Raw genomic sequence first — 14977 nt, forward strand, 5'->3', positions numbered from 1 at the left:
CGGAAGAGACTGTCCTGTCCCAGTTGTGTACCCGTGGCATCTTTGTCAGGGGTTAGTTAGCTGTGTATGTGTGGACTTGTTTCTGGGCCTCTACGCTGTTCCATCCAGCCATGTGTCTGTTTCTGTGCCAACGCCACACTGTTTTGATTACTGTAGCTTTATCATATAAGTTGAAATGAGAAAGTGTGATGCCTCCAGCTTTGTTCCTCTTTCTCAACATTACTTTGACTCTTTGGGGTCTTTTGTGATTCTATAAGAACTTTAGGGTTGTATTTCCTTCTATTTTTGTCAATATTGCCACTGAAATTTTGATGGGGATTTCATTGAATCTGTAGTTCTCTTTGGGTAGTATGAATATTTTATCATGGTTACTTTTTTCAACCCATGAACATGGGATACCTTTGTGTCTTCAGTTTCTATCATCCATGAACATGGGATACCTTTGTGTCTTCAGTTTCTATCATCCATGAACATGGGATACCTTTGTGTCTTTAGTTTCTATCATCCATGAACATGGGATACCTTTGTGTCTTCAGTTTCTATCCATGAACATGGGATACCTTTGTGTCTTCAGTTTCTATCATCCATGAACATGGGATACCTTTGTGTCTTCAGTTTCTATCATCCATGAACATGGGATACCTTTGTGTCTTCAGTTTCTATCATCCATGAACATGGGATACCTTTGTGTCTTCAGTTTCTATCCATGAACATGGGATACCTTTGTGTCTTCAGTTTCTATCATCCATGAACATGGGATACCTTTGTGTCTTCAGTTTCTATCATCCATGAACATGGGATACCTTTGTGTCTTCAGTTTCTAGCATCAGTGTCTTAGAGTTTTCAGTGCACAGGTCTTTTATCTCCGTGGTGAAAGGTATTTCTATGTATTTTATTGTTTTTGATGCTGTTGTAAATGAGACTTTTTTTCTTTTGTTCAGTTAGTTTATTGTTGGTTTATAGAAATGCAACTTCTTTTGTAAGTTGACTTTATATCCTGCACCTTTACTAAAATCATTTATGAGTTCTAACAGTTTTCTGGTGGGGTTTGTTTTCTGTGTATAAGATCATATCATCTGCAAATAGATAATTTTACTTTTTTCCTTTCCTGTTTGGATGCATTTTATTTCTTCCTCTTGCCTAATGGCACGGGCTGAGACTTCCAGTCCTCTGTCAAGGAGCAGTGGTGAGAGTGGCTGTCCTTGCTTCGTTCCTAATCTAAAAGGAACATTTTAGTTTCCATCACTGAGTCTGATGTTAGCTGTTGGCATGTTGAAGTATATTCCTTTGGTACCTAATTAATTTTTATCCTGAAAGGAGGTGGAATTTTGTCAAGTACTTTCCTGCATCTATTGAGACAATCGTATAGTTTTTATCCTGCATGTGTTAATATGGCGGATCACACTGATTGATTTGTGGATAGTGAACCATCCCTGGAGTAAATCCCACTTGGTTATGGTGTATGATCCCATTATTGTTGGATTCCATTTGCTGATATTTTGCTGCAAATTTTAGCATCTGTGTCAATCCAGGGATATTGGTCTGTAATGTTCTTTTCTTGTAGCATTCTTGTTTGGCTTTAACATCAGGGTGGCGCTGCCCTCGTAAAATGGGTTTGAAAGTGTTCCCCTCCTCTTTGATTTTTAAAAGCGTTTAAGAAGGATTGATATTAGTTTTCTGTAAATGTTTGGTGGAATTTACCAGAGAAGCCATCTGGTGCTGGGCCTGTCATTGTTAGGAGATTTTTTTTTTATTATTACTGAGTCACCTTCCTAGTAATCGGTCTGTTCAGACTTTCTGGTTCTTCTGGACTCATGCTTGGCAGGTGGTGTGTGGCCAGCAGCTCATCCATTACTTCAGGTTGTCCACCTGAAGTAATGGACGAGGGTGCAGTTTGCTCACAGCCGTCTCGTGCGTCTCTGTCCGTGGCGTCCGGCGTGGCGGCCAGTGTGGTGTCCAGTGTGGCGTCCGGCGTGGTGTCCAGCGTGGTGTCCGGAGTGGCGTCCGGCGTGGTGTCCTGCGTGGCGTCCGGTGCGGCATCTGGCGTGGCGTCCGGAGTGGTGTCCGGTGTGGCGTTAGGCATGGTGTCCGGCGTGGTGTCCAGTGTGGCAGCGTCCCCCCTTCCGTCCCTGATTCTGTTTGTTTGCATCTCCTCTCCTTTTTCCTCAGCTTGTCTAGCTAACGGTTCGTCAAGTTTGTTTATCTTTTCAAAACACCAGTTCTTAGGCCCATTGATCTTTTCTATTCTTGTCCGTGGGTGGCTGCCTAGATCGATACTCTGGGGTGCGGGGGTGACAGCTGCAGACTCACTCGGCCGCCTGGTCGATGTCCCGCCCAGTCCTGGCTCCAGGCCGCCCTGCTGGAGGGTGGGCTCGGGCGGTCTCTGGCTGTCTGCCTCTGATCCCAGCCTCCGGCAGGCTCTCAAACCAGTGCCCGTCTCGGCCGCCTGCGGGAGGTGGCACAGCAGGGGCCGGGGAGGGGTTCTGACGTGTGGACGTGTAGCAAGTTCAGAGCTGATGCTGTGGTTGTGGTCCCAGTGTCCCCACCTGGGCTGCTGAGCGGACGGGCTGAGCCTGCACCGGGTCCAGGTCAGCACCACGGGGGGCCCGGCAGGGTCAGCCCTGCCCCGGGTCCAGGTCAGCACCACGGAGGGCCCGGCAGGGTCAGCCCTGCACCGGGTCCAGGTCAGCACCACGGAGGGCCCGGCAGGGTCAGCCCTTCACCGGGTCCAGGTCAGCCCTGCCCCGGGTCCAGGTCAGCACCACGGAGGGCCCGGCAGGGTCAGCCCTGCCCCAGGTCCAGGTCAGCACCACGGAGGGCCCGGCAGGGTCAGCCCTGCCCCGGGTCCAGGTCAGCACCACGGAGGGCCCGGCAGGGTCAGCCCTTCACTGGGTCCAGGTCAGCCCTGCACCGGGTCCAGGTCAGCACCACGGAGGGCCCGGCAGGGTCAGCCCTGCACCGGGTCCAGGTCAGCACCACGGAGGGCCTGGCAGGGGGCCTCTGTGCTCTCGGCCCCCCCCCCCCGCGCATTCTCCCGTTGCTGCTCCGACTGCGGCAGTGGGTCCGGCAGATGGGTGCCCCCGTCCCAATGCCTGCCTTGGAACCAGGGTCCCCATCAGAGCCCCAGGCTCTAGCCAAGCACTTGGCTGTCTGAGCTGCGTGCTTGTCAGCCTGTGGATGCATGCTCTGGCCGCTGTCCACCTGAGGGGCTCCCTCCTGACCCGTGGGGGCCACTGCTGGACAGAGCCATGAATGGTGCTGCCACCTGCAAGGGCCCCTGACAGCTGGGCCCTCACACCCTTGTGCCATGTGTGACGTGGAACAGGATGGCAGGAGGCCTGGCTTCCATCTCGTCCTGTCCGTGTGACCTGTGTGCTTGGGTGCCGCCTTCCCTGGGCTGAGTGAGCTGCCGGCCACAGGCCACGGTGTCTGTGTGGACAGTGGACCCGCTCGGGTGCCCGGGGCGTGGCTGGCCTGCAGACACATTCCTGCGACAGAGAAGCAGGCCTCCCCCAGCCCTCGGGGCCTCTCGGTCTCCCTCCTCTACCCCTGCGGGCGCGGGACGTGGTGACCTCTGCAGTCTGCTACCCCGCCGCTCGGGCCTCTCGGTCTCCCTCCTCTACCCCTGCGGGCGCGGGACGTGGTGACCTCTGCAGTCTGCTACCCCGCTGCTCGGGCCTCTCGGTCTCCCTCCTCTACCCCTGCGGGCGCGGGACGTGGTGACCTCTGCAGTCTGCTACCCCGCCGCTCGGGCCTCTCGGTCTCCCTCCTCTACCCCTGAGGGCGCGGGACGTGGTGACCTCTGCAGTCTGCTACCCCGCCGCTCAGGGACAGGCTGTGCGGCCTGGGGGTCGGTCCTCCTCCCGGTGGCACAGAGACGGTGGGTCGCTGCCTGGGTACCGAGCACGGAGCTTCTGCGGGGGCTGCCGGAGTCACTTACCCAGCAGTGCTCACGGCAGAGGCCCCACTCCTCATTGATACATCGATTTTCACCATTTTCTGGGGCACGTGTGACCGATTCTCTCATTTTATGACCGTGTCCTGGCCTAGTATTACACACGCGGCCCAAGGCAGCCACACAAACCACGCTTGTGACTTGGTGGCTGGGCAGGGGTGTGTGGGCAACCGGAGCTCGAGCCAGTGGACCCCCGCCCCCTCGCCCGGGCTGGACCACAGTGGCCCTGAGCTCCCGGCCCAGGTCTGCGAGGCTGCAAGCACCCTGTGGCATGCAGGAGCCCAGCGTGGGCTCCTGGGCACCATCGTGGGCATCCCTGCAACTGCACCCGTGGGCTGGGTCCCCGCTGCCTGGACCCTGGAGTCCTGCTGGCGGGCAGCGGTCCGAGGTGTCAGGGTTTTTCTGGATTCCTGCGCTCCCCAGGCACTGACCCCACCCGTGACCCCCCAGCCCCGCCGCTTTCTCACACAGGTCTGGACTGGACCTTGGGAGCGCCGTGTCCAGCTGCCCTCGGGTCTGGACTGGACTTTGGGAGCGCCGTGTCCAGCCGCCCTCAGGTCTGGACTGGACTCTGGGAGCTGCCGTGTCCAGCTGCCCTCAGGTCTGGACTGGACTTTGGGAGCGCCGTGTCCAGCTGCCCTCAGCCCTCTCCCTCCTCTGGGCACCGCCCTGCCTTCACGCCCCTGGGCAGCAGGGCGGCAGAGCTGGGGGCGGGCCCACTGACCCCCCTTTCTGTCTTGTCTCGAAGGCTCAGCTGTCGCAGGCGCTGGAGGAGCTGGGCGGCCAGAAGCAGAGGGCGGACATGGTAAGTCTAAGACCTGCCCGCTGGGGGCCCGCGTCCCGGCTGGGGCAGCCACGGCCCCTTCCTGTCAGAGACACGGGTGGGGACGCAGAGGGCGTGGGTCCGGGGAGGTCGGGGAGTGTGATTTGGAGGGAGGTGTGGGGTCTGAATGCTGTGGACATCGAGGATCTTGTCCCGGGCCCGGGGGCGAGGGGCTGGCGTGGGGCGGCGTTCCTGACTGTGTCCTTGTTGACCGTGTGGTTTCTGCTCCCTGTGTAAGGCTCTCAGGGCTTCCACGTGCTGACGCCTGGTCCCTCCTCCGTACAAACTAGGACTTGTGGCGGGGAGGGCCCGTTTCTCCCCAGGGGTTCTGATGGTGCTCTGCGCAGGCTGTGGGCGAAGTGCACCTGTCCTCTGGGCCGTGCAGGACGGGCGGGATGTGGGGCCTGCCCTTCGCGGAGTGGGTCCCGGCCCTGCCATGGACACGGCCGCCCTTGTGCACACCAGCAGGACACCATGGGCGCCTGGCCCGGCTCCTCCAGCTTGTTTCTGGGTCTGGACCGCAGCTGTCCCCTCAGACAGGCTGTAATCTCGGCCTTGATGGTCTAATCTCAGCCTATTTCGTGTTGTTGGTTTCACTTCTCTTCTCCTTCCCAGTTACAGGGCAGATGAGGAGTGGCAGTGCCCGTGCCCAGCCTGCAGGCGGGGCGCGCGGGGAGCCGGCCAGCCTCTGTCTGCTCTCCCTCCCAGCCCTCCCCCACCACCCGGCGCCTCCGGAGCCCCCTGCGGAGAGTAGAGGCTGGGGCGGTGGTGCAGGGTCCGGGCTCTGCAGTGAGGCTCTGTGCTCTGCCCCCCGGGGGCCGCATCCCAGCACAGCACCTTCCCTGTGGTCAGGGGACACAGCGCCGCTGTCACCCTGCGCTGGCGGAAGAGACAGGAGGGGGGACGGTGGCCCAGAGCTCACTGGGAGACGGGAGTGGACCCTCGTCTGGCCCTGCGGCCTGCTCACCCGTCCTGGGGACGGCCTTCCACTGGTGTGCCAGGGCCTCGGGGCCTAGGCAGGCAGACGCAGGCTCGCTGCTGGCTGCGTGCTCTGTGCCCCTCACCGGCCGGCTGGGCACGGCCACCTCCGAGCCTGCAGTCCTCGCCTGCTGACTTCTGGCCCAGAGTCAGCTCACTGTCTAGGGAAGGAGAGGAGGAAGAAAGCTCCAAGCTCAAGCTTACTGCAGACGACAGGACCAAGACAGTCCGACTTCCTGTTATTAATTAGTGAGCCCTTGCTAATTAGTGAGCTTACGTACAATCCACACGTTTTATTTAATGCAATTACCACCACACGGAAAGATGTCCCAGCTTGTCACTGTCCTGTTAGCATACCTCGCCCTAATTAGACATGGTCGGTGGCGGCTGGAAATGCCAGGTTTTTATTGTAAGTACAGAAAGTCCTCTAATATTTTACACACATCAGGGAGTGAGAGCGGAAGATTCATTTTCTGATTTAGGAGGAGTTATACCCTCACAGCTCCGTGCAGTTAAAATCCCGTGTTGCCTCAATGCAGGAGTCAGGAACCTTTTTGGCTGAGAGAGCCATGAACGCCACATATTTTAAAATGTAATTCCGTGAGAACCATACAATATATTTAACACTAAATACAAGTAAATGTGTGCATTTTATGTAAGACCAACACTTTTAAAGTACAATAAGTCTCTGAATTATTTTAGTAACGTTGTTATGCTGTTGCTAACCAATGATGAATAAAGTACTTCTTACCATTAATGCGACTTCTGGTGCAGCATGGTTTTGCTGATGGCTTCGTAGTCTGGTTGATACGTGGTGAGGTTAAGCTTCATGCCGGCGTTGAGACTTGCATCTGTTAAACGTGATCGTAGGTTGGTCTTAACGTTTTTTAGATGTGAGAAAGACTGCTCACATGCATACGTAGAGCCAGACATTGTCAGTACAGCAATACTCACACGCTGCAGTATGTGGTATGTGACGGGAAGCCGTTCCAAGTTTTGACAATCAGCTGGTCTGTGGGTTGAAGTTTTTTCATTTCTCCCCACTTGTGTTTGCTCACCAACTCTGCTTACTGTCGTGCAAGTCTTTCCAAGTCTTCATTCAGTGACTTGAACTTATTCACCCACATGTCTGAGGCCTTCAGGTCAGCAGCTTATAGCTCAAAATCTCTGACGGAGACACCAGGGATGTAACTCAGGTCGGCGCTGTCCACTGCACACTCATGTGGATGGGTGATGAACTTAAAAAGACGAGTGCGCTCACGAAATTCTCCAAAGCGTGCTTTGAATGACTACAGGAGATTAGATGTGAAGCCCGCTAGCTGCTGGAGATCAAGATGTTGAGCAGGGTCACTTGCTGTGCATGCATCTTTCAACTCTCCCAGTTTTTCAAAGTGTAGTAAACGACCTGTTTCAATGTCAGCGATGAAGAGTTCCAGCTTGTTTTCAAGTGCAAACACTGCTTGTTGAAGGGATAAGACTGTATTTCCAACGCCTTGCATTTTCACACTGAGCTGGTTCAGATGTTCAGTCATGTCCACGAGATAGTAGAACTTCAGGAGCCACTCAGTGTTAGCTAACTCAGAATGCCCGATGTTTTTCATTTTAAGAAAAGTCCGGATTTTGCTCAAACAAGCTGCAAAACAGCTGAGCACCTTCCCTCTTGACAACCAATGCACATTGCTATGCAGAAGCAGACCTGGATAATTATTCCCAACTTCATCCAGCAGTGTTTTAAACTGGAGATCATTTAAAACTCAGGCAACAATAAAGTTGACCACCCGAATGACCAGCGACATCACCTCACCAAGCTGCTCGCCACACATCTGAGCACAAAGCGCCTCCTGATGTAGGATGCAGTGAAAACTTAGGATGGGTCTCATTTCATGTTCACGAAGAAGTGCTACGAATCCTCTGTTTTTCCCCACCATGTACAGAACACCATCAGTACACACCGAAATAAGTTTATCCATCAGTAAACTTTTTCTTTTTTTTTTCTTTTTTATTTATTTATTTTTTTTAATTTTTTTAAAGTATTTTTCTGAAGTTGAAAACGAGGAGGCAGTCAGACTCCCACATGCGCCCAACCAGGATCCACCTGGCATGCCCACCAGGGGGCGATGCTCTGTCCATCTGGGGCGTTGCTCTGCCACAGTCAAAGCCATTCTAGCACTTGAGGCAGAGGCCACAGAGCCATCCTCAGCGCCCGGGCCAACTTTGCTCCAATGGAGCCTTGGCTGCGGGAGGGGAAGAGAGAGACAGAGAGGAAGGAGAGGGGGAGGGTTGGAGAAGCAGATGGGTGCTTCTCCTGTGTGCCCTGGCCAGGAATCGAACCCGGGACTCCCACACGCCAGGCCGATGCTCTACCACTGAGCTAACCGGCCAGAGCCGGTAAACTTTTTCTTTAGCAAACTCAGTGAAAGACTTGAATAAATTCTCCCCTCTTGTTGTCTCTTTCATAGGCAGAACAGCAAGACTTTCCTCAAGTAGTGTGTCACCGATAGCATACCTTGCAATCATGCTGAACTGGGATAAATGGCTTACGTCTGTTGACTCATCCAAAGCGAGAGAAAAGAATGGTGCTGCATTTATGTCCTTCACTTGTGTTGCCTCAATTTGATTTGCCATCATGATGGTACGATCATGAATAGTTTCTGCCAACAGAGGCATGTCTTTTTTTTTTTTAAGATTTTATTTATTCATTTTAAAGAGGAGAGGGAGGGAAGGGGGAGGAGCAGGAAGCATCAACTCCCATATGTGTCCTGACCAGGCAAGCCCAGAATTTCGAACTGGAGAACTCAGCGTTCCAGGTCGACGCTTTATCCACTGCGCCACCACAGGCCAGGCCAGGCATGTCTTTTATTCGTTTGATTATCTTGTCTTTATTCAGAAAGTCATCAAAAAGTTCATTGGCAACATCAAGCAAGAATGTTTTGGCATACTCCCCATCTGTGAATGGCTTTCCGTTTCTCACAATTGCTAAAGCACCAGCAAAGCTAGCTGAATGCCAGTCACCTTGTTGGGTCCAAACACGGAGTTGCTGCTGACTAGCTTGCACTCTGCACAGTAGCTCTTGACATGCTTTCTTCCTGCTGTCCCCCGCTGGATATTTTGATGCAAATATACTATGGCGTGTGTCGAAGCCACTTTATATTTGACTGTTTCATCAATGCAATTTTATCATTGCATATTAGACACACTGCAGAACCTGCTCTCTCCACAACGGCGAATTCCTCTGTCCATTCCTGCTGAAAAGTACGATACTCCTCATCTTTTTTTCTTTTAGCCATCTTCTTTGTCAAAAGAGTTTCCGCAGTTAGCTAGCTGACTACTTGATTAAAAGGAGGGAAGTTTACTTCCTGACCTCACAACGACCAGTGTACCTTACACATTATCCAATAAAAATGTGGTGTTGTCCCGGAGGACAGGTGTGATTGGCTCCAGCCACCCGCAACCATGAACATGAGCGGTAGGAAATGAATAGATTGTAATACATGAGAATGTTTTATATTTTTAACCGTTATTATTTTTTTTTTATCAAAGATTTGTCTGCGAGCCAGATGCAGCCATCGAAAGAGCCACTTTCCCTTGGTTTCTGTGCTTTCAGCCAAAACTCCAGCCTTCTGTGAGGCTGACCCTGGGGCCTCCCTGCCCTCTGCTGCCGTAGAGCTAGCTGCGGCCTGGTTTGCTGGACAGGTGCCTGTCACCTGTGGCTGGGCTGCCTGGAGCCTCCCAGCCCTGGTGGTGATGTGCCCACAGCTCTCCAGGGGCCTGTTTCCTGGGGGCAGGCTGCAGATCTCATTAGAGTTCTCTCTCAGCTAACATGCTGACTTAGGAAATGACAAACTGGCCTTTCAGGGTGATAATTCAGCTTGGACGTCCTCTACAGCCGAGCCGCTTTTCCTGAGGCGAAGGCAGGTGACCCGCTGTGTGTGGCGGGGAGCACCTGACAAGCCCCCCAGGCAGGAAGGGGCGGGGAAGGGAGCCAGCAGGGACCCTTTGGCCCTCGACAGCAGCAGCAGCCACCTGGGTGTTCCTGGTTGCTCGCTGGGCTCGGTGCCAGGTTGGAAGACTCCGGTTCTGATCCCAGCCCCTGCCACTTTCTGGGAGGCGGGAAATGCCTGCCCGGATGGGGCTCGGGAGGGGCACTGGCCTGGACCCTGGGACGTGGGCCTGGGCTCCGCTTGACGTCGCCACCAGTGCCCGCCCAGGGAGGCACGTGCATGAGCAGGTGGCGCAGGGCCTGGTGTGCCTGTCCTTCCTCCGTGCCCCCGGCTGCTGCCTCGGGGGGTAGAGTCGCTGTCGCAGAGGGAGGCCCCCGGTGGGACGGGGCCAGGCCCAGGGTGGGGCCTGTACCCTCCAGTCAGTCCGAGCTCAGCGTGTCTGGTGGAAGGTGACACTGCACTCATGAGCCACCCTCCAGTGCCACCAGCATTAGCGTGTGATGTGCTCTGAGCTGCGAGGGAACTAGCAGGCCAGGCGTTCCCGCAGAGAGTGGCGTGGGGCCTGTCGTCGGGCTGCGCACACCGAGCCTGATGCTGCTGCCAGGACGTCCGTGCAGCGCGGGCAGCTCCCGGGGGCCGTGTCTGCCGAGCTCCGCTGCCCCGGGAGCTCCGTGTGCCCGTGTCCGTGCCGGCCCCGCTCCTCACTCGGTCTGAGCGAGGCTCGGCCTGCTGCCCGCCCCCCTGTCTGCTGCCCCCGCGGGAAAGCGTGTGTTCTAACTGGAACCGGGAGGCTCTTCCTCTCAGTCACTCCTGGGGGAGCTCTGTAAGGAGAGGGACCTTGTGACCCTCTAGCCAACTGACCAGAGCGAGAGCAGAGAAGCCCCGGGCACCAGTCTGGGGACTGAGGGGCAGCGAGAACACTTGCTGTTTCCCGGGCTTTGTTGCAAGGGAGCCGTCTCGTGGGCCAGATGTGGTGTCGGGTGTGGGGTTTGCTCCGGCCCCTGGCTTGTGACGTGAGTGTCTTCCCTGCCGGTGGTGGGCTGTCTTTGGAAGGATGTCTGCTGGGATCCTTTCCTCGTTCCACATTGCATTGTTTTGTTGTTGCTGAACTGCAAAAGCTCCGTGAGAGTGAAACTCCGTGAGTGCTTTGTATTCTCCAGACTCTGGGTCCTCACAGACACGTGGTGTGCAGGTGCTTCCGGCCCTGAGGGCTGTCTTCCCTCTGCCCACAGCGTCTCTGGGGGGTGGACGCAGTCCCCTGTGCCGACGGTGTCTCTGGGGGTGGACGCAGTCCCCTGTGCCCACAGTGTCTCTGGGGATGGACGCAGTCCCCTCTGCCGACGGCGTCTCTGGGGATGGACGCAGTCCCCTGTGCCGACAGTGTCTCTGGGGATGGACGCAGTCCCCTGTGCCGACAGTGTCTTTGGAGGATGGACACAGTCCCCTGTGCCGACGGTGTCTCTGGGGGTGGACGCAGTCCCCTGTGCCCACGGTGTCTCTGGGGGGTGGACGCAGTCCCCTGTGCCCACGGTGTCTCTGGGGGGTGGACGCAGTCCCCTGTGCCCACGGTGTCTCTGGGGGTGGACGCAGTCCCCTGTGCCCACGGTGTCTCTGAGGGTGGACGCAGTCCCCTGTGCCCACAGTGTCTCTGGGGGTGGACGCAGTCCCCTGTGCCCACAGTGTCTCTGGGGGTGGACGCAGTCGCTGTGCCGAGGCCCCTTTGTCTGCTGCTGCCTTGTGCCACTTGTGCTTCAGGGTCGTTGCTCAGAAACCGGCCCCAAACCCAGGTCAAGATTTACTCTTTCGTTTTCCTCTAAGAGTTTCACAGTGTCCACTCTTAACATCCAGGCTTTGATCCATTTTGACTTCACTTTGAAAGGTGGTGTGTGCTGAGCCCTGGCTCCTGGTCAGACCCACAGCAGCTGTGTCTGCTCTTCTCCGGGCCGCCGTCACACTGAGGGTTCACGCACTGCGTCCTGCAGGTTGTTGGTCTCCGCTTCCTGTTCAGGGGACGTCTTGTCTCTGGCTTCGGGGTGAGTCGTGCTGGCCCCACGGGAAGAGTGAAGAAGCATTCCAGCCTCCTGAGTGTCTGGGAGATGTAGGAAGGATTGGTGCTAATCTTTAAACAGTTGGTCGCATTCAACCATGAAGCCATCTGGCTCGGGACATTTCTCTTTTCCCTTTTTAAATTTTCTGTTGAGAAAGAGAGAGAGAGAGAGAAGGGGAGGGGAGGGAGGTTAGAGAGAGAGAGAGAAGCATCAGTTCATTGTTTCACTTAGTTGTTCCATTTAGTTGTGCTCGCTGACTGCTTCTTGGACATGCTCTGACCAGGGATTAAACCCAAGACCTCGGCACGCTGGGACAATGCTCTGTCCATTGAACCACCCAGCTCGGACCCTGGACATTTTTTTTTTTTTTTGTATTTTTCTGAAGCTGGAAATGGGGAGAGACAGTCAGACAGACTCCCGCATGCGCCCGACCGGGATCCACCCGGCACGCCCACCAGGGGGCAATGCTCTGCCCCTCCGGGAAGTCACTCTGCTGTGACCAGAGCCACTCTAGCGCCTGGGGCAGAGGCCAAGGAACTATCCCCAGCACCCGGGCCATCTTTGCTCCAATGGAGCCTTGGCTGCGGGAGGGGAAGAGAGAGACAGAGAGGAAGGGGGGGGGGAGAAGCAAATGGGCGCCTCTCCCATGTGCCCTGGCCGGGAATCGAACCTGGGTCCCCCGCATGCCAGGCCGACGCTCTACCGCTGAGCCAACCGGCCAGGGCCCCTGGACATTTCTTTGTTGGGAGATTTTCGATTACTGGTTGAGTCTCTTTATTTGTTGTGGGTCTGTTCATATTTTCTATTTCTTCTTGAGTCAGTTCTGGTGGTTCGTATGTTTTTAGGAATGTATTTCCCCGGGGTTATGTAATTTGTTGGTGGACACTTGCTCATAGTCCTCTTGGAGCCCTTCTTCCTTCTTTAAATGTCAGTAGAGGCGGGCCCGGCCCCCAGAGCAGAGCCTCGAGAACACCCACGTTCATCCAGCGATTCCGCAAACACTGACCAGCACTGACCAGCACTGTCCGTGCCCGCTGGGGCCCGAGGCAGAGCAGTGGGGGGGGGGGGCAGGGGACTGTGGGCGTGGCCTCTGCAGAGCTCCCCACACGGGGCCCTGTGGCAGCAGGACCGACCACCTGTTGTTCACGCTGCAGGCGAGGGGACGCCCGGCGTGGCCAGTGTGGCCGTGAGCCTGGCCTGCTGTTAGAGCAGAGGCCCCCCGGGTAGCCCACGAGGCGGGGGTGCTGGCCTGGGCTCCGGGCAGGAGGCCGATGTCTTCAGCATTTCTTACTGTTAGGTGAGAACGGAACAGCGGAGGCAGGTGGTCGAAACCCCCGCCGTCCCGCGCTGGCCGGCTCTGCCGCCTGGAGGCCGTCCGAGCTCGGCTTCCCGTGTGGGCAGGCAGACCCTGTCTGGCTTCAGCCACCGGCCACCTGCCTCTGCTCGTGCCGCCTGGTGACTCAGGTATGCCTGCCCTGCGGAGAGTGGAGAGGAGGGGCCCAGAGTGTCGTGTCCTGTGTGGCCTTCGGGACGCGTGCGGCGCGGGGCTGTGGCCCGAGCTCCTGCCCTGTTTCTGTGCCGTCAGGACACGGTCAGCTCAGCTCGGCCAGCCAGGTCCCCAGACAGGGCCGTCCTTTCCAACACCCGCCTCCCTCATAGCTAGAGCTGGGCAGGATCCTCGTCCAGGCCTGAGATGACCACTTCCCGGCCCTCAGCAGCACTGCCTCGGCCCCACGGTCTGTTTGGCGGTGGGTGTGGAGCCCTCGGAGCGGGGAGTCCACTGGCTTTGGAGGAATGGCAGCCTCCTTGGCCACAGCGGTCTCGCCTGCAGAATAAGGAGCAGGGCTCAGACAGGGCTGGGAGGAGGGGACAGCCGGTCCGAGCAGCAGCCCCAGCCCCCCAGGCGCTTGGCTCGTTTGGAGCAGGCGCTGCTGGTAATTATGCCTCTTAATTCAGGAGAGGAGCCCGAGAAAGGAATAGCAATGTGTGTATTAGCTTCGGGGATGGGCAGTGGGCAGGGTGAGCCCCTCGCTGCAGTTTGGAAGTGAAGCAGGCAGATGGTCAGGGCAGTGTGAGCAATGGCTATTTCCACAGCGGCGGCCCCAGGCCCCCGGCCCCATCCTGTCCTGGCCACACCTCGTGCCCAGCACCCCGCCACTGCCGTCCTTCTGCTGGGGGTTCGTCTGCTCCAGCGTCGTCCTAGGGCAGGACTCTGGCTGTGAGTCATGCAGCAGGGCCTCTGAAGAGGCCGTCCAGGCCCTGGCCAGTTGGCTCAGTGGACACAGCGTTGGCCGCGGGCGTCCTGGGTCTGATCCCCTCTTTCTCAGTCATGGCTCGGCTGATTTGGGGCGTGCCGGGTGGATCCCGGTCGGGCTGCACGCGGAAGTCTGTCTCACTGTCTCCCCTCCTCTCACTTAAAAAGAGAAATGAAGTGGAAAAACAAATCAGTGTTTCTCCCTCCCTTCCTCTTTCTCAAAAATCAAGAATAAAAATTTTAAAAAAGGAACAAATCCAGAAAAAGAAAAAGCTCCTAATACTTTGAAATTAAAAAAGAAAAGAAATAGAAACACAAGCAGAACAGAAATCTCTGTCTTAAACAGTTTGGGGGCCAAAGAGTAAACGCAGTGCCCAAGTGCGCCCCAAACCCAGACAGTGACCGAAAAGTGCTCCCCAAACCCAGACAGTGACCGTGACGAAGACACTGCCCCTGGGAGCCCGTGGACACAGCCATGGCCGCGCTCAGAGGGAAAACCCGGGTTTAAATATTCATTCTCTCGAACAGCAGAGAAGGAGGATGCTCAGGTTAACCACCAGCCCGGGAACTCCAAAAAGGAAAACAAAACAGGCCAAGCACAGCAAAGGTAGGAATTTGTAAAGATCAAAGCAGGAGTTAATGAGAAAGTGAAAAATGGTGGAAACGATAAATAAATCCAAATGCCTGCGCTTTGAAAGAAAACCAGTAAAACATGAATTATTCACCCTCCCAGTAAAAAATTAATAGCCAGCCTCCCACCCAGAATGAGAAGGAAGAGTGATTGCCACGGAGTTGCTGACGGAGGGGCGTGCCTGCAAGTCCAGGCACCGAGGACGCGGCTCTCTGTGGGCGGGGCCCCACCCCACGGGCGTGGACGCCTGGCGCGGTCCTCGGCCTGACCGTGTGTGAGCACCGCCTCAGAAGGAAAGAGAACAAAAATAAATCTAAAGAGAATTACGACTTCTGCAGGAGTTCTAT

At 56.0% G+C, this 14977-nt stretch overlaps 1 protein-coding gene across 5 annotated transcripts in view; it reads left to right on the top strand.

Moving 5' to 3' along the window:
- Positions 1–14977, top strand: part of MAD1L1 (mitotic arrest deficient 1 like 1) — a 318931-nt gene that overhangs the window by 199967 nt on the left and 103987 nt on the right. For all 5 annotated transcript variants that reach the window (XM_066344271.1, XM_066344270.1, XM_066344272.1 and 2 more), the window contains one exon: positions 4704–4760. In XM_066344271.1, coding sequence (XP_066200368.1) covers positions 4704–4760 — 57 coding nt within the window. The remainder of the gene's footprint in view (positions 1–4703; positions 4761–14977) is intronic.

Source organism: Saccopteryx leptura, chromosome 6 (assembly GCF_036850995.1).
Source record: "Saccopteryx leptura isolate mSacLep1 chromosome 6, mSacLep1_pri_phased_curated, whole genome shotgun sequence".
Taxonomy (NCBI): Eukaryota; Metazoa; Chordata; class Mammalia; order Chiroptera; family Emballonuridae; genus Saccopteryx; species Saccopteryx leptura.